Raw genomic sequence first — 19,570 nt, 5'->3', positions numbered from 1 at the left:
GTAGAAGGATAGGTTTGTATTGTATTATTTAAAGTAGTAAATATTGGCAACAGACCCCTTAAATGAGCAAAAATAAGAGAATATTAATTCAAGTTCTATATAATGGAACATAATATAACCAAGTAAAATGCTATTTTAATATTATTTAAGGACATGACATGCAGATACATACAAAGCATCTACAACTGCACTTGATTTCCATTAGAACACATCTGCATTTTTAAACTATAAAGGAATAACAATAAAATGTTGACACTGTAAGGAATGGCAATAAAATGTGGTTATCTCTCAATAGTGGAATAATATTTGATTTAGTGTAACCTTTTTGGTTCTTTCAAATATTTATATGTAGATTTTTACTTATAATCAGAAAAAAAGAATCTTTACTTTTAAAACATTCTACCATGGCATAAAATTTGGAACAAATTAGAAATGGAATGCACTTTATTTTTACTCTATATATGAGTCATCCATAAAACCACACCCACCCAGGTAGCAAACTTGGGTCACTTTTTAAATTTTGTCTTTCACTGCATAGAGAAAAGGTTTATCAGTGGCTGAGCCGCATGCCAGCACACGTGCGTGAGCGCGCATGCACACACACACACACACACACACACACACACACACACTCTATTCCCTCTGTTCCCATGTGTGCCCCCTGCCCTTCCCCTGCCCTCTGAATGCTGCTCAGGCTCTCATCACTTTGTGGTGTCTCTCCTCAGTTTGGTGTCTGAATAAAAAGCAGTGGACGCAGGACAGAAGCAGAGCAAAGATTTGCACTTGATCTTTGTGATCCTAGCCATGCCACAAACATCTCTGAGCGTTCAAATGAGGGTGATAAAACTAACGCATAGGAGTATTGAAAGATTAAGTGAGATCTTCTAGTATGTGGATGGGTCTCAATAAATGTTAACCTTTTTCCTCTTAGCTTCTCTTCAATATTTTAAAATTTTATTTCTGTTTATAAGTCTATATACACCCCATTGTCTTTATTGCAAAATACCAACATTTTCTTTAATGTTTCCCTTTCTTTTCATCTTGAAATGATAGAGTTTATTTATTAACCTTCAGTCCGATATAGGAATGCCAATAATCTTTTCTTTGTTCTTTTTAAGCTCTTCAAACCACATCTCATTTATTTATAATTTTCTCACTTTTTTTCTTTAAATATTACCTATTACTCATTCATAAATTTCTAAGTACTCAGAGTTGTCTGTAGAAAGGGAATCACATCTAACATGTTGTATTATGTCTTTTGATCCAATGTACGTCTAAAATATAAGAAAATTTGAAATATTTAATTGGTTCATGCAAAAATCATACCACTGGGCTAATTTTCAGTAGTCTTACTTCTTTTTAATTAGTTTTTTCCTTTCTGAAGTCTATTATTTTTATCTTTTTTTAGTTTTAAATTACAAAATTAATACATTGTTGCTATATAATGTACTGACAGTATGAAAACATTAAAAATAATAAGAAAAGTTGCTATTTTTTACCCAAAATTCCACCATTGTCACATCCAACCATAAACTCATTGTACCCATTGGAGGTCATCAATGTTAATGGTTTCATTTCTGTTTATTCCCCTCACCATCAAGTGTTAGTGCCTTCAAAAGAGTACCCTGTGTTCCTGTGTTTGACAGTTTGTTCCAAAGACCTACTGGTCTTCAAAAATATCTTAAGTGAATTAATGAACTGGGCTAATATTTTTGAAGATGGAAATTATTACATAGACAAAGAAAATGAAGAAACCCAATGTGTATCATTAATTTATGCTTGGGAAGGCAAGCATGACACTTCTGGGAACAGAACCTCCAGGTCCAGGGTTCAATCATTAATTTCCACCTATCTTTTCAGTTAAGCTGAAGAACTTGTCATGATCAGAACCTATAATTGAATAAAATAGGACCCTTTACCTTCATCCATTTTCCTTACAAAAGGATTCTATTTTCACCAAAAATTCAAGAAATTGAAATTTTGCTGCTGTTTCCCTTGGTGTACCAAACTCCAATTTCGTATTATTCCAGGTGCTGCTGAATGACCAATCCCTTAAGCTCTGACTCTGCCCCATTTCCAACCCCCAACCCCAGTTATTATCCCTTCCCTAGAATAACAATGAACCCACATACACACAGTCTTCTCTCTCATAAGCTTCAGATACAATTTGTTCTCACTGAGTTTGTACATTTAATGAGGTTCAATATATTCTTTACTCCAAAGTACTGCATTTTACAGATAACAAAGGCTAAACTAGATGGAGTGAATCTCTAATTGTAGAAATAAGATCTCCGGAGGCCGATGAGGATAGCATTATTTTTGTCATAAAAACAATCTTTTGAGATTCTCAAAATCCCACTAACTCTACTTAATTAACACAGGAGCCCATGTAACTACCTAGTGCTATAGCTCATCCGTTGTTCCTGAGAGAAGACAAAACTGACTTTCTTTTTTCAAATGTTTATTTCAAATGTTATTCAAATGTTGGGAATTTTGACATAAAGATTTAGAGATTGTTAGAGGTGAACTAAGCTGTAAAATTTCTCCTTTGCCCTTGCCACTAACTTAGGAAAAGATTTTTTAAATGGATTTAGCATAAAGGAATTGAACTACAAAGCCAACTCAACAAATGTGAAAAGAATGTCATATTCCTCCGATTTAATAGTATAAAACCATAATGCCCTTCTGAATTTATGTATTCCCCCCCCTACTCAAGATGTTAAGGTACTTCACATTATTTTTTTTTTTAATTTTTTTTCAATGTTTATTTATTTTTGGGACAGAGAGAGACAGAGCATGAACGGGGGAGGGGCAGAGAGAGAGGGAGACACAGAATCGGAAACAGGCTCCAGGCTCTGAGCCATCAGCCCAGAGCCTGACGCGGGGCTCGAACTCACGGACCGCGAGATCGTGACCTGGCTGAAGTCGGACGCTTAACCGACTGCGCCACCCAGGCGCCCCAAGGCACTTCACATTATTTAACAGCCCATATAATTTACCTGAACCCACAGGGTCAATTTAAGGTCTTAATCAAATAAACATAAATTAAAACCATTAATCTTAAAATGTCAACACTTTAAAAAAATAACACCACCAAAAAGAATGACCTAGAATACCAAACACTACCATCTGTTATTTTTGGACAAACACTAAATATGCAGCGCATAAAAATGTGCTTTTTGTTTCTTAATAGCTAGACTGTGTGATCCTTGTGCTACCATAGCCTCCAAATGAGCATTTGGGGTCAGTCAAAATAGTCTACTAATCTCATAGGCTTTTCAGCTATAATACATGTGCATGAAATTATTAACTATAGGCACGGCAAAGCCGTTTCAATCAGTCTAACAATTTTTTAAATCAGAAACTTTTAATATTTAACGTACACAGCCAGAAATCTTAAGTCATTCATGCATTTGTTTTGTCTCTTTCATCGTGTCAATGACTGTTGTGACTTCTGCTTCTGTAACATCTCTCTTACCAATTCCCTACTCACCATTCTCACTTCTACTTCCTTAATTCAGCTACTTGTAATTTCTAGCTTGGACCATTGCAGTAGCCTTCTCACTGGTTAGTCTTCCTGTCTTTGTTTTTCAACTCTTTTCATCTCCCTTGCCCACTGCTCTTAGAAGGATCTTTCTAAATTGCAGATTTGTTCATTTTATTTTGTGCCTGAAACTGCTTAACAGGTTTCCATTGCCTCTAGTGTAAATTCTAAATTTATTAGCAAGGCATGGAAGACTTGATTATTTAAAGTCAGTTTTCCTTTCTCTTCTTGTCTAAAGTTGGGCCTCACTCCCTCCCTTTCAAACCACTCTTCTCGCTCCCTGGCATTTTACTTTTTTCACAACCGTATCTCTTGGTTCAGCCTATAAAACCACTCCAGCCTACAAAACCATTTCTGCTTGCTCCCTGGCATTTTACTTTTTCACAACCCTATCTCTTGGTCCACAGTGCTTCCTCTATTTACCTTTGTAATTTCTTTTATCTCCTTGGAAGCTATTTCTTTATCTATGAAAATTCCAGTAAAGGATCATTTCCTTCCATAAAGCTTTTTCTCAATCCGAAATGTAGAATCAAATAATCTCTTCTTTGTGTTTATTTTTCTCACAAGGTGCTTGGACATGCCTATTCTCCCTCCTTATCAGACTCCCTTGATAGAATTAAACAATGCCTCCTGTAAATGCTCTCCTGTTACAGTGCTTGGAGCATGACTTTTCTCCCACCATCGGGGTGTAAGCTCCTTATGAGCCTTATGAGCGGGCCTCCTCACTTTTCTATCTCCAGGTCTTTTGCCTATGTCAAAAATATATTTATAATATATTCTTCAAATAAATTTTAAATACTCTGTTCTCTAAATTTTCTAGCATCTTGAATATTATTCACATTGCAGAAATCTTAGCATCTTGGATAATTGCTCAAAGTTATTTTTGTTATTGGAATTATGTTTTCAATGTCTTTCAAGTTTGCAGCACTCATTATTTTCATTCAAGCTAATAATTAAAAAGAATATACATCCTCTAAGGTTTCAAAACAAATGGATCATAGCATCCCTAAGTAAATATTCCATTTGGGATAAAAATATGGGTGAAAATAATTAAAATTTGATCACAAGTCCATTCTACAGATCATGAAAGTACTGAAGAATGTTTCCTGTCCTTACTAAGCTTCAAATCACCTGGAACACTTGAAAAACTAGAGATTTCTGAGTCCCATTTAGAATCTCCTGTGTAGAGCTAGGAAATCTGTATATAAAACAAAATATTCAAAAATATTCTCTAAGTGAGTCTGATCCAGCCAGTCTCTAAAATGCCATTAGGAAATCACCAATTTAAAGGATCTGAGGTAATTTTGATACATAGCCAAGATCAGAAACTACATTTTCAAAACTAAATCGCAAATAATTTAACAATGATTAAAACTTCAACATATTATTTTAACATCTCTTTACCAGGTATACAGCTAAAAATCCACAAAACCAGAATTAGAAACCAGGAGTTACTCTTCACTAATCCCATCCTTTTTGTCCTTTATGTTCCTGCCCTGAATGCTATACTACTTAAAGGTACCATAAGTAGCACGGTTACTATTATATCAGGTAATATTTCCTGTGTGTCTCAGTGGGTTGAGCATCCAACTCTTGATTTTGGCTCAGGTCAGGATCTCAGGGATGAGATAAGATGAGATAAGACAAGACAAGACAAGACAAGGTAAGATAATTTTTGAAAAATAGAAATTAAAAAATGCTTAAATGTGCAAGTATTCCAAAATGATATTCTTGTTGCCTGGCAATCAAATCTTAGTTAATTAAAGAATAGGTGACAGTAGCATGACAGCTGTCTGGTCTCATGATTAATGTGTAATTTTAAAGAGAAAATAGAAACATCACTGAAGAAATACCCTTGTAGTTTGAAATATCTGGGATTAAGCCAGTTAAACTATTTCAACATTGTCAACAAAACAACGAGCTTTTTTTGATATTCTTCTTTTCATTTTAAAATTTTTGTACCCTTTGTACACTATCACCAAAAAAAAAAAAGATAATTCAAAATACATTTAACTAAAGTATTCCATGTTGATTCTGGACTCTTTCACATGAGAGATTTATTTCCATCTCTAGATTTGAGAACATCCATTCTTATGTTTCTCTCATGGGCCTAACCACTGAAGACCTCAAATGTACCTAACTTCTTTAACACTTGGTTACCAATTACAATGCAAATAGGTTATTGTGGAATAGGGTGGATCAAAGGATTGGACCACACCTCTTAATGTGGAAAAGAGGTAATGCCAAATGACTCATTTAATAAGAGGACCAGCTTTTTTTAAAAAAAAAAAAAACATTAGTTTGTTCATGTCTATATCCATGGTTTCTAGAAATTCAGAAAGGTAGAATTGAATTCTACAGACCTTACCGTGGACTACCAGGCCCTGAAAAATGTTTTCCTTCTGAGACCTCTCTAATTCCTTTCTTACTACCTTGCTCCTTTACTGCCTCCCCTCCTGATCCTTCAACATCCTTGCCATTTAACACACCAAATGCGTCCAGTCTCAGGGCACTCCCACTTCCTATTTCTGCTCACTTCCAAGGTAGTGAGCTCAGATCTCTTCTTGGCTCCCTCCCTCACTTCACATATGAGCTCTATGCTCAATTGTTGCCTTCTCAGAGATGTTTTCCTGACCACACTATAAAATAATACCATTTAATACACTATATAATACACCATAAAATAATAAGGGTGCCCACCACCCTTCTCTACGTACACAGCCTCCTGTATTTTTCCCTTTGGGTACTATTCTTTTCCTGACCAATTGCATATTTGTCATTTGTCTCTAACCACTGGTATATAAGTTCCATGAAACTGGAGACTGTGTGTGTCTGTTTACTGTGTTCTTTTTTTTTTTTTTAATGTTTATTTTTGAAGGAGAGACAGAATGTGAGTGGGGGAGGGGCAGAGAGAGACTAGCCACAGAATCCACAGCAGGCTCCAGGCTCCAAGCTGTCAGCACAGAGCCTGATGTAAGGCTCAAACTCACACACCGTGAGATAATGACCTGAGCTAAAGTCAGATGCCCAACTGACTGAGCCACTCAGGCACCCCTGTTTACTGTGTTCTTGAACACTATCTGGCCCATTAGAAATTCCTCATAATTAATATAACATAATTTAACATAATTAACGTAATTAATATATATGACCAAGAGAATTTCACCTTACTGAATGCACTAGAGAGTGATGGCTAGAAGTATAGGTTCTCCAGGGCCTCTGGGTGGATCAGTTGAACGCCTGACTTCTGGTTTTGGCTCAGGTCATGCTTGATCTCAGTCTGTGGGGCTCCATGCTTGACAGTACAGGGCCTGCCTGGGATTCTCTCTCTTGTGTTTCTGCCCCTCCCTCTCTCCCTCTCTCAAAATAAATAAATAAACTTTAAAAAAAGTACAGCTTCTCCGATAAGAGATCTATATATATAATGTACATATATAGTGTAGTGACCACAACAATTGTCCCTGAACTTCCCTTCTCTCTTCCCCCAAATACATATTCATTCCCACCTTGCACGTGTGTGTGCACGGGCGCGCACGCACACACACACACACACACACACGCACAGCCCATGATTGCTTGCATACAGCATACAGTTAGATATATCTAATTTTGGTTTCTTCCTGCATTTTGTAGTTTTGGAGTTAACAAGTCAGTGTGCAGGAGTTGACTTTGTAGCTCATCATCATGGTGGTGCCAGTTAGCTACCATCTGGGCCTTCCATGATGCGGGTTCTCAAGTACCCCAGAAAGCTTTCCAAGACAATATTTCCAGGGGTGACACAGTATTTTTGTGATTTATAACATTCTTCCAAAGATTACTGTAATCCACTGGGGCATCTCCTATGGATATTTCCATTGCAGGGAAACAGACAGGTTCTGTGTGCCACGTGTTAGGACAAATATCAGATACGGTTTCTGGGACAAGGCACAGGATAAATGGTACAAGAGAACCATAATAGTAGCTCCTGACTTGGCTGTTAGTTTAGTAGTGTTACTTAGGCAAGGTACCTGACGTTCTAAACATTGGTTTCCTGTTCTGTAAAATGGGGATAATTATACCTATTTGATAAAATTGTTGTAAGGACCAAATTAAATAATATTATATATGAAGCACTGCTTGGCACCAGCCAAATACTCTAAATGGCAGTTATTTAAGTAAAATTTTCTTTCACTCTCTATGAGGGCACTGAATTTAGTGCTAAAAGCACAGTACTGTGGAAGTACTATTTGTTGATTTGTAAGTCTATCCTGTCACACTGCTTTGGAGTGTGGATTCTATAATCATCTTACTTGATAAATGGGGCTTGGAAAAGAACATGTGAAGACAATTTTGGTACTCATGAATTCAAGGTAATCTTGTTCTAAAATTTTTAAAAAATCACAGTTTGTGTATATAGCTAAAAATTAAAACAAAAACCACAACAAACTGCACAAGAGGTAAAATGAGACTGTTTATACTCAATATAATCTTTCTGGCTCAGGATAGCTCTTCAGAGGAAGTTTTGAATCAAGCAGATTATGAATAATCACAATAGTTTTAGTGAAAGAACTGTTAGGGAAAGTGAACAACTTTTAGAGTGTCCAGATACCTACCTATTAATTTGGCATGCCAACAGGTAGAGTTCCTGGAATTTATAATCTGAACAATAATGTGTTGAATTATGGGGTTATGTAGTTATATTGACATGTACCCACATATACCCACAAGCACACACTACCTTTCTGCCTGTAGCGTATTTGTTTTCTGCAATGTGTTTACTTGGAATTTTGGGAAATATGTTTCCTCTCCTTAAGTCTGTATGAGTGATGGACTGGGTAAGAGGAGAAGGGGGAGGGTGGCAGAAGGTGAAAACTGTTACCACAAAACTCAGTTGTGCTTGTAACTTACTTTTGGATTCCACAGATTTTGCTTACCAGTCTTATTGTAACACCAAACCTGTTTTGTTCTTTAGGAATGCAAACTACCACACACTGTTTGTCTTAGCTTGAAAATTCTTTGTCAATAATAAGGAATTTAAACTTCCACTTAGAATTCCAATATAGTTAAAAGTATATATAACTTGGTGATCAAATCCCAGATCAGCCATTGATTAGTTGAATGACTTTTGTTAAAAAAATATTTTTAGTTTTTTAAAGTTTCATTTCCTTGATTTATAAAATGGAAATAAAGATAGCTACCAGAAAAGACTTATTATTACAGAAACCAAGTGTATCTGTATGTATATATACACATATTTATAACATGTTTATATTACACATTATACGTGTTTAGTGTGTGTGTGTGTGTGTGTGTGTGTTTGTGTGTGTGTGTGTGTGTGTGTGTGTGTGTGTGTGTGTGTGTGTGTCTGTGTGTTTGTAAAGCACCACATAGTAAGTTTTAAAGCATGCTTCAGCTTAATTAAAAATGTAGCCACTTTGGGGCACCTGGGTGGCTCAGTGGGTTGAACGTCCAACTTTGGCTCAGGTCATGATCTCGTGGTCTGTGATTTGGAGTCCTGCATCTGGCTCTGTGCTGACAGCTCAGAGCCTGGAGCCTACTTTGGATTCTGTGCCTCCCTCTCTCTTTCTGCCCCTCCCCTGCTTGTACTCTGTCTCTCTTGCTCTCAAAAATAAATAAACATAAAAATTTTTTTATAAATGCAGCCACTTTGTAGACTACACTTCAGATCTTTCCTTGAATAGTGTAAATAACAGCCTCTTCTAGAAGAAAAGAAATAACATTCACTATTTGTTTTCTTTTATTACAGGCTTATGAAAAAATTGCTTACCTTCTCACCAACTTAGGTAAGTCCTTTGTTTTTACCTCGTTCCCTAGTTAAAGAGTAACATATGGACATATCAGTCTGTAGTTGCTTTATGTATTTTAGCATTTTTTAATGTTTATTTATTTTGAGAGAGAGAGTGTGAGAGCACGTGCAAGCTGGGAGGGGCAGAGAGAGGAGAGAGAAAATCCTAAGCAGACTCCGGGCTGTCACAGCAGAGCCCAGTGTGGGGCTGGATCCCACCAACTGTGAGATCGTGACCTGAGCTGAAATCAAGAGCCGGACGCTCAACCAACTAAGCCACCCAGGCACCCCTATTTTAGTATTTTAATATCAACTTTCAGTTTTACAAATTGTCAATCAAAATGAAAGACATGCATGGAAGGTTGGAGCATACTGTATAACTACAGAGAGGCAGTTTATGTAGTTAGCACACCTAGTTCTCCCTACATGGAAGTGCTTTTTCCCTACCTTAGCAGGTCTTTGGGCTTTCCCCCAAATATTTGTTTTTACCAGAATGTACTATATGTACACAAATTAAAAGGCAAAATAGTATTAGAAAATTTATAAGTAAAACCAGTACTCTGCCACATTACCCATTCTGATTTTCCACTTTCCTGAAAGACTACTTTTTAATAATTTTAGTAATTTCTTTTGTTATTTCCTATCCTATTTCTAAATAATGTGTTTCTCTGACATTCTTGGATTTTTCAGCTTTGGGAAGCTATTGCCTTTCTATTCCAAATGACAAGAACTTAGGTCTTAACATTCTCTGCAGTTTTCTCTCCTCACACACTTTCCCTCTATCACATGTTATACACACATAATTTTGCCTCCTTCCAAAGTAGTTATAGCCAATGGATTTGGACTTCTTAAAAAATTGTTTTAATGTTCGTTTATTTGTGAGAGAGAGACAGACAGACAGAGTGCGACCAGGGGAGGGACAGAGACAGAGGGAGACTCAGAATCTGAAGCAGGCTCCAGGCTCTGAGCTGTCAGTGCAGAGCCCTACCTTGGGCTCGAACCCGCGAACCATGAGATCATGACCTGAGCCAAAGTCAGATGCTCAACCGCTCAACTGCTCAACCGACTGAGCCACCCAGGCACCCCTCAACGAATTTGAACTTTAACTCAAATTAACAGTATTTACATCATTGTTTTCTATATAACTGTTTTTATATATAAAGTATGGGGTGTACTATGGTTGTTTCCTTTCTCATACAACCTTTATACTTTCATGATGCTAATAATAGCCCTTTTTTCCTTGATTTTCTACATAGTTTCCTTAATTTATCCCAACCTTTCTGCCTCAACTCTGAATGGTCTCTAAACACATTCAAAAACGTCAAGTACTCTCTTCATTTTCTTTTCTTCTTAGAGTTACCCTCCCTGAACCCAGTGTTACTCCAGTCTCGAGGGCCTACCCTTGACAGCTCAGAGCCTGAAGCCTATTTCAGATTCTGGGTCTCCCTCACTCTCTGCCCCTCCTCTGCTTGTGGTCTCTCTCTCCCTCTCTCAAAAATCAACAAACATTACAAAAATTTTAAAATTAAGCCAACTGATGAAAAGAGTGTCAGTTTTGTCAGACAGAAGTCAATTCAAGAACAAGAGCACACATATGAAGAAAATAATAAGAATAAAGTCACCATGTTAATATTAGGTAAACCAAAATTTAATATCTGTTTGAGTGAGAAAGAGAGATACTTCATACTGATGAACAGTCTACCAGGTCAGTACAATAGTCATAATTTGTCTATATCTTTTTATAAACCTCCAAAATGTAGAAAGCAAAACATGATAGAAATCCCCCCCAAAATTGACGAAACCATACTCAAAATATAAGCCAGGATACAAAGCATTTGAATATCATAAGTAACAAGCTTCTCTTAAAATATATACAAATGGGATGCTCAACAAAAAATATACATGTTCTTTTCAAACACTTGATAACATAGACAAAATATATCCAAATAATTTGAAGGCAAGTGAAACTGCAGCTTTTTTGACCCAAAGCAGAAATCACACAGGAACGTTTGTGGATCATGACGCAATAAAATTAGAAGTGGAGAACCAAAAACAAACTACACAATGGGGATTTTTTAAAAATCCATATTCTCATCTCTAAATAAGTTTTATGCTAAATTTGCAAACTGTTTAGAATGCAGCAGCGGTGAAAACACAACCAACCAAAACTTTGGAGCAACACAGGCTCTCCAGACTGCTGTCACTATGGCCCACCAACCAGTCAGCCTGGGGACCGCCCCACAGACCCCTGTCACTTCTGGCACATACTCTCGTTGGACTTGGACTCCCGCCAGACCAGTTCCCCTGTTCTGTGTCTGGATCATGCATACGTCGGGGCCCATCTTTTCCTGAGATCAGATCCCATCTATTTTCTATCCTTCTTGAATTCTTTAATTGTATGAAAATGCATATTAGCTGTGCATACAGCTCTTCTAGCCTTATTTGGATACTGGGTGGGAGTAGAGGCTACAATACACACTGCCACCTTTATCCCATCTCTCTCATTATTTTTGTTTTGTTAAGAGTCATAGAAACATAGGACATAAGAATGGACAATGTTCTTAAAATCATCTTGCCTAATTCCTTGTTTCATAAACATTAAAATTGGTTGCAAAAAAAATGTAAAGAGATCCACTTGAGATCCCCAGAAAACTAGGTGTAAAGTTGAGATAGGAGCTCAGCTCTTATGACTGAGGTAGCCCTCTTTCCTTTTACCATTCCACTTCTGTCTGTGCAAAATATCCATTCTTTAAAGAACTCTGTGGATAATTTAGGTCCTTATTCGAGCATAGCCAGTTTGGGTGAAGGACTGATCCAATGTATATGGTTACTTCTAAATGAGAATAGCAGAGAGAATCCTGAAAATCTTTATATATGAATAGCAGGCATTGTATTTTTGTAGCTCTGGAAAAAGTCTAAAGATTGTATCGTTGGATCCCTTTATCAACCCTGGACAGCAGATATCATCATTCACATTTTGCAGATGCTGACCTACAACTCAGAGATGCTGATTGTCTTGTAGAACTAGTAAATGTTCAGAACATGAACCTGGGGTTTCTGAGTCTATATCCATATTTCGTGTTTTTCACCTCATCTATGTAAACATATCCTCTTTTCCTTTTAGAATATCCTCGAACAGAATCTGAGTGGGAAAACAGCTTTGCTTTGAAGATGTTCCTTTTCCAGTTTGTTAATTTAAATAGTTCTATCTTCTATATTGCTTTCTTTTTGGGGAGGTAAGTCGACTTTATGCATGTTGTCTTTGCAGAGTGAAAAAGATTGCCAACCGTTCCATTGCCAGTTTGTTAACAAGGGTTACAAATTCTTGTCCCCTGCCTTAGAAAATTACTAGTCCGTCTTCACATACGTTTCAATCAAAAGACTTCATTCAAAGTACAGGACAGGTGCCACTACCTATTAAAGTTGGCATAAAAAATAAAACCTGTGTGCCATGCTTGGGTTGAATGATGACTATCCAATCATCAGTGATGGTTTTGTTAAATACGAAAATAATTTTTGTATAACCCTAGGTTATAGTTCCTTAGTGTGGAAACTTCTACCTATTACGATGACATTTTTTTCCCCTGTCTTTGCTGCACAATATGAAAAAGAAGCGTATTAAACTATGCTCAACACTCCAGAGGTACTGAAGCTAGAACCATTTTAAACTAAACAACTCAGCACATTACATTAATGTTCATTAGCTAGGTGCACAGAACATTAAAGGTCTACAGGTGAAAGTGGAAAATTTCCTTTGGCTGGTTTGTCTGTACTTTCTCACCCCACTGGCATGGCATTCACACACCACGTTTTTTTCCTTTTTAAGTCAGGTACTTTGATGTGTAAGCATGGTGTAAGTCAGCAGTTCGGGGACAAGATGCCCCAGTGAACCTTGATGTCTACCTACACATGCACTTGTTGTGATGCATTAGATGTTCTTCAGTCAACCCCACATAAATGCTAATGAATTAAAATGCCTTTTTACAGATTTGTAGGCCACCCAGGAAACTACAATAAACTTTTTAACCGGTGGAGACTGGAGGAAGTAAGTAACCTTGTAAGGGTGGGTGTGGGCCTGGGTGTGGATATGGGTCAATGATCATAGAAGGGGAGTGGGTGGGAAGAGAGACACAGAGAATTTGGGTACACGGAATTTCAGACATGCTGAAGATGCGTTACTGGTAGAGAGTTCTTAAGGGTTCAGAAATGAAGGAACTACATCTTCCCAAAAGAAGGGTGTGAACTTAAAGGTTAAGCCCTAAAATCCTGACCTCAGCTCTTTAATTTTCTGTCAAGTCCATTTCTTCATTCACAAAGCCCAGAAATTTAGCTCCAGGAATTTTTCACTTTGGGGGAATTATTCTAATCTATTCCATGGGTTTTTGAACTTTTAAATATGTTAGGTTTCCTTTCAAGCAGGGAAACTTCATCCAAAAGAAATCTTACTTGAAACACCAATCTATAATTATATAGATGTATGTCTTCTAAGTCTCATAGTTTTGTGTTGATTTATAATATGTATGTTATAGAAACAAAAGGTCTAGTATTGCTAGATCACAGGGTTAAACACTCTATATATTGTCACTGACACAAATTGTCTTCCAAAATGCCAGTCCCTATAGCGTATGAGCCTGCTTCCTCAGACTTTTGCCAACAGAAACATTTTAATTGTTACCAATATAACATCTAAAAGATATCTCCTTTTGATTTCAGCCCCTTTAATTACAAGTAAAGTGGAGAATATTTTTCATACGTTTGTTGGATAGTTTATATTTCTATGTGTATGCGCTATTCTTGCTCATTTCCATTAGACTATTTTTCTCTGTCCTAATAATTTATACACTAATATGCTCTCATCTTTCAAATTTGCTGAAGATATGTTTCTCATTTTCTTGTATATCTTAATTTTGTTTTGATGCATTTTTTTAAAAACTGTAGAACATTTTTCAACTAAAATATCATTGCTGTTAATGACTTTGGGCATTTATATCATGCCAATTAATGTGTTTTTCATTCTGGAAATTAAAAAAGAAAAAGCCTCACACTTGTACTTTTCACTAATGTTGTTTTTTAAAATATTAACATCTTTGTTGCATTGGAAGTTTATTTCTGTGTAAAGAATAATCAAAATTTCCCCCCACCCCAGTGAGCAGTCACATTTTTAAGTAATAATACATTTTTTCATCACTCAGCAAAATAAGATTTCAGGACTTATTATATTCTCCATCTTGAAATCATGTCTATTTCTGAGCTCTGTTCTGTCTCATTGGTCATATGGTTGATTGCTTCTCTAGTTCAAAATTGTTTTAATTATTCTAATATAAAATCCAATTTAATATACGGTAGTATTAGTAGGAGGTCATAATTTACAGAGAGGCTAACAAAGGATTCCCTGAGAAAACAGATACTTTCAGTCTCTATATAAAAATTTCTCCAAAACTCAAGGGAGTTGTCATTGATATTGTCTCCCTAGAGCCTTCTAGATGATTGGAATATATGGAGAAAACCTAAAACTTCCTGAGAACAACATGCTTTACATCATAGAAAACTGGTTCAAATGCTAACCTTGCTACTTATTAATTCTTTGCCCTTAATTTAATCCCTGTGAATATCTGTCTCCTCATCTGTAAACTGGCAGTAGTAATACTTAGGTTGCAAAGTTGTTTATAGATAAGAGGCAATTTGCATAACACACTTAGCACAAGCCCTGGTCTTTGGAAGGCACTCTGATTGTAGCTGATAGTTATCAATACTCTGTCTCCACAGCCACCTGGGTATTATCCTCTCAGGCGAAGACAGATGAAGGCTTTCCATAACTCCAGGCCTTCAGGAAGTCCCCAAATCAAACTTGCAGTTTTCACTCATAGCCCAGATTATCTGCTAAGAGGCTTTCATCTACCCAGTTTGGGACCCAAGGCTTACTTTTTACCAGGAGTGATCAACTGGATTTAGCAAAGGGCAGTGTGGGGAACCGAGTGGTACAGGCAGGTAGATCTGCATATTGATGCCATTTTAGGAACTGCTGTCACCAATAATTTTGTTCCATTGGATACTTTTACTCTTAAATGTAAAATTATTGGAAGTCATGGTTCTTCTTTGGGAATCCCAGAGAAACAATCCCAATACTGGTGTCAAGAAAAATGTTACATAACCATTGTAGACATTTTCCACAATATATATGGATGGCCGTATTTTCCAACAAATTATTATTTATTTTGAAAAAAATCAGTGAAATGAAAAATGTGAATTTGTAATAGACCCTAGAAATTCTAGAACTGTACACATAAATCTACTTAATGGAAGATAAAAATTGACTCTCTGAATTCAATCATACCACAAGCATTTATTGACACATACTCTATTCCAGCACCTACTGCGTAATATGGGGTATACAAATGAAGACGCTCTTTTCCTTTCTTGATGATGTTAATAGTTTTGAAGAAAAGAATATAGCCGTGTTATAGAACAAGTATTTTGTCTTTGGAGTCTGACGATCTACATTCTAATGCAGTCCCACCCAAATGCATGATTTTAGTATCTCTAAGTCTCAGGTTTTTCTTTTGTAAATTGTGATAAGAATAACTATCTCAGTAGTATTGGTGATAGGAGGATAAAACTGTATCATGCATGTACAAATAGTGGTAGCTATTATAAACAAAGAAAAGTACCTCGGTTTTATTTAAAACATTTATGAATTGGCTATACTAACCTTTCTTCATACTATGCTGTATAATATCTCACATGAACATGTTATGTAAATCTGGGGCGCCTGGGTGGCTCAGTTGGTTAAGCGTCCGACTTCGGCTCAGGTCATGATCTCGCAGTCCGTGAGTTCGAGCCCCGCGTCGGGCTCTGTGCTGACAGCTCAGAGCCTGGAACCTGTTTCAGATTCTGTGTCTCCCTCTCTCTCTGACCCTCCCCCGTTCATGCTCTGTCTCTCTCTGTCTCAAAAATAAATAAACGTTTAAAAAAAATTTAAATCATGTTATGTAAATCTATATAAAATGTTAATAATGGCTAATATTTAATGAGTGCTTGCTATATGCCAGCACATTCCAGCAATTGTCCCTAACTGTTCTAGATGTATTAATGCATAAATTCTATTATTATACTCATCTTACAGAAAAGGAAATAGAAATTGATACAAGTTCTGTAATTTGCCTACAATTATAGAAACCTACTTCCAAATTGATGAAGTCATCAGTTTGATTCAACCAAGCTAGCCTCAGAGTCTGCGCTTTGAACATTGTGCTTTCCAGCCACCATTGGGATAACACAGAGGCACAGTCGAAAACATAAAGGCAATTGATTTGGATAAGACATGGCTGAATGATTGCTGACTCACACATGTAAATTGGATTTAGAGTAAACATACTTCATGTGAAAGGAACACGGGTATCAGAATCTGATAGTCCTGTCTGTCACCTAGCTTTATCATCTACAAACTGAAGATACCAACACCCATCTTATGAGGTTCTCAGGAGGAGCAAATGAGAAACATATGTTAAGGCCCCCAGCTCTGGGCTGTCTACAGTCATATGATTTTTTAGGGGGAGGGAGGTGCAAAGGGAATGAAAGCCTGGGTCTCCTGCATGCTCATTTATGCTCTTTTACTCATTCAAAGTATAGGCTCTCTTACCAATTGAATTTTAGAGTTGAAGGACTATATTTCTCCAGAGGGAACCATTATATGAGAGGGGCAGACCCACAAAAACTATTTCTGCCCTATAAACCACAAAGTCATAAAGGCTCAATTTTAACAAAATTAAAAATGGCCTGTCATCCAGGCCACTTTGGCCTATGACTGTGGAGAGTGAGCCAATCACATGGTTCTATAATGGTCTTTGTTTTCCCTTTCCACATAATAATATGCTCTGGTATTCAAGGCAACAAACACACTTGGTAAATAGAATTCATCTTTAATGTTATGTACAAGAGTAGAGGATTAGGGTGCAACAGACCAAGGCGTTCAGTTCCATTACCAACAGTCTACGCTATATGACCTTGTACAAGTTAATTTACATCTTTGAGTCTATTAAAAAAAAAAAAGTTTCCACTTGCAACTGGGGTCTATGCCTGCCTCTGTAGCTTAGTAATTATTCTGTTTCAGACGTTGTACGGAACCCATTTATCATATATATGCGGGAGAACTAGGGGGTCCTAAATTAATCCTAGAAAGAAAGGGCAGGCTTACATGGGAGAATTGAGACTTCTCCACACAGTAAAAATTACCGCTGGCAAGCCCTCTCTCTGGCTCAGTTTAGGGAGTTTTAAATTACTGGGCTGGAACCAGAAAACCAGGCTCTTCGTGTCCTAATTATCTGTTCCCTTTGAAGTCCCACTGGTACCAATTTGATAGAAATAGAAACTGTGGATCAAAGCTGTAGTGACTATTGTTCTTATGAGCAGGACAGGAACCCATTTCTAAAGAAACAGACCCACGCTTTCCTACCCAAGTGATCTACAGTGCAAAGTTTTCAAGCAAAACACATTAGTTGCAATGTTCATTGCAATCACATTTTTGTTTGTGGAGGTTTCTAATGCTACCCTTTACTGCATATCTGAAAAAGCAGAGAGCCGCAGAGAAGGCAAAACTGGGTCATACTGACAAGCCATTCTGTGGCATGCTTTTAACACTAAAAAATACATTCGAGGTAGATATTCCCTCTTCAGGATATAGAGCAACTGCTACCAACCTTGAGAGTGGGCTAGACTGAATGACTCACTTCAGAAAAGAATAGGGAAAGGGCAAAATGAGTAACTTTACAGTAGAAATACCTGGCAAACACTGTATCAACCAAGTGATGAAGATTAATGTCACTAGTGATGTTGTGTGGAGAGCATGTAGCTTCTGATAGAATGTGATGAAAATGGTACTATATGTTTGTGATCTCCTTCCATCCTCAAAACACATAAGCCCAGGTTAAACACATGCAAACATCAGAGAATGTTGGTTTCTCAGCTTTGACAAATGTACCCTGGTGATATATAAGGGGCAATGGAGGACTGAAGTGCGTACGGGCATTCTCTGTACTATCTTTGCAAATTTTCTACATTTAAAATTATTGTAAGACAGAAAGTTTATTCTAACTTACACATTTTTCTATCTCCTGATTGTTAATAGATATATAGTATTCATAGCAATCATTAAATAGGATCATGCCTAATACAGACCTTGGCAGATAGTAAGTGCTCATTAAAAGTTTGACTTCTTGTTATTGCTGTTACAACTTTGATCACTATTCTTCTCTAATTACTGAAAACATCCCTATCCGGTGCCTTATACATGTTCTGTCTTCCTTGTTTTTATTTTCTTTATGCACTGAGATAGTGCCGCCTGGTTTTAGAATTTGCTGTACAGTTTGAGGGTGGGGATGTGTAACCAACTGAGAAGAGCAAAATCATAGTTGTTGTTCTGTTTCAGTGTCATCCCAGTGGCTGTTTAATAGACCTCTGCCTCCAGATGGGAGTGATCATGTTTTTGAAGCAAATATGGAACAACTTCATGGAACTAGGATACCCGTGAGCACTTTATTTTTTAAACTTGCCTTATTTAAACTTGCCTTATTGGGGCTGGGTAACCAGACTGATGAAGGTTCAGTTCCCTCCCTGCTGCTCGCCAAATGTGTGACCATGTGTGAGTTAGTTAACTTTTCTGAGCCTCAGTTTTCACATCTCAAGAGGGTATCAATGGCTGTATGTGCCTTGAGAACACTGGTAAGGAGTAAAGGAAATAGTGCATGTCAAGTGCCCAGTACTCTGTTCAACATATTAAGATGCTTTTTGCTATTTTTAAAGCACTATTGACAGTACAGGTTCTTAAAGATAAAAATAACTTTCTGGTTTCTTCTGGCTACCAAAAGACCAAGGCAGATGTTGTTTAACAAAGAGAACCTCTGTTCATGCTCTTCAATCAAGAAACAATAAAACAAAGATACAATTTTGGATAGGGAGGACTTGTACTCTTTATTACACCAAAAAAAAAAAAAAGTCATTAGAATAGGATTGATTGGGGGTGCCTGGGTGGCTTGGTTGGTTAAGCCTCCGACTTCAGCTCAGGTCATGATCTCGTGGTCCATGAGTTCGAGCCTCGCGTCGGGCTCTGTGCTGACAGCTCAGAGCTTGGAGCCTGTTTCAGATTCTGTGTCTCCCTCTCTCTCTCTGCCCCTCCCCCCATTCATGCTCTGTCTCTCTCTGTCTCAAAAATAAATAAAAACGTTAAAAAAAATTTTTTTTAAAAA

General features: G+C 37.1%; 1 protein-coding gene across 3 annotated transcripts in view; it reads left to right on the top strand.

Annotated features, from left to right (window-relative positions):
* The window catches only part of ANO3 (anoctamin 3), a 422,003-nt gene that overhangs the window by 383,018 nt on the left and 19,415 nt on the right, over positions 1 to 19,570 (top strand). For all 3 annotated transcript variants that reach the window (XM_040495589.1, XM_040495590.1, XM_040495592.1), the window contains 4 exons: positions 9,291 to 9,327; positions 12,454 to 12,565; positions 13,317 to 13,374; positions 18,754 to 18,851. In XM_040495589.1, coding sequence (XP_040351523.1) covers positions 9,291 to 9,327; positions 12,454 to 12,565; positions 13,317 to 13,374; positions 18,754 to 18,851 — 305 coding nt within the window. The remainder of the gene's footprint in view (positions 1 to 9,290; positions 9,328 to 12,453; positions 12,566 to 13,316; positions 13,375 to 18,753; positions 18,852 to 19,570) is intronic.

This window comes from Herpailurus yagouaroundi, unplaced genomic scaffold, assembly GCF_014898765.1.
Source record: "Herpailurus yagouaroundi ecotype Mexico unplaced genomic scaffold, PumYag 187, whole genome shotgun sequence".
Lineage (NCBI taxonomy): Eukaryota > Metazoa > Chordata > Mammalia > Carnivora > Felidae > Herpailurus > Herpailurus yagouaroundi.
Note: the sequence above shows the minus strand (reverse complement) of the source record. Positions and strands in the feature narration are given on the sequence as shown.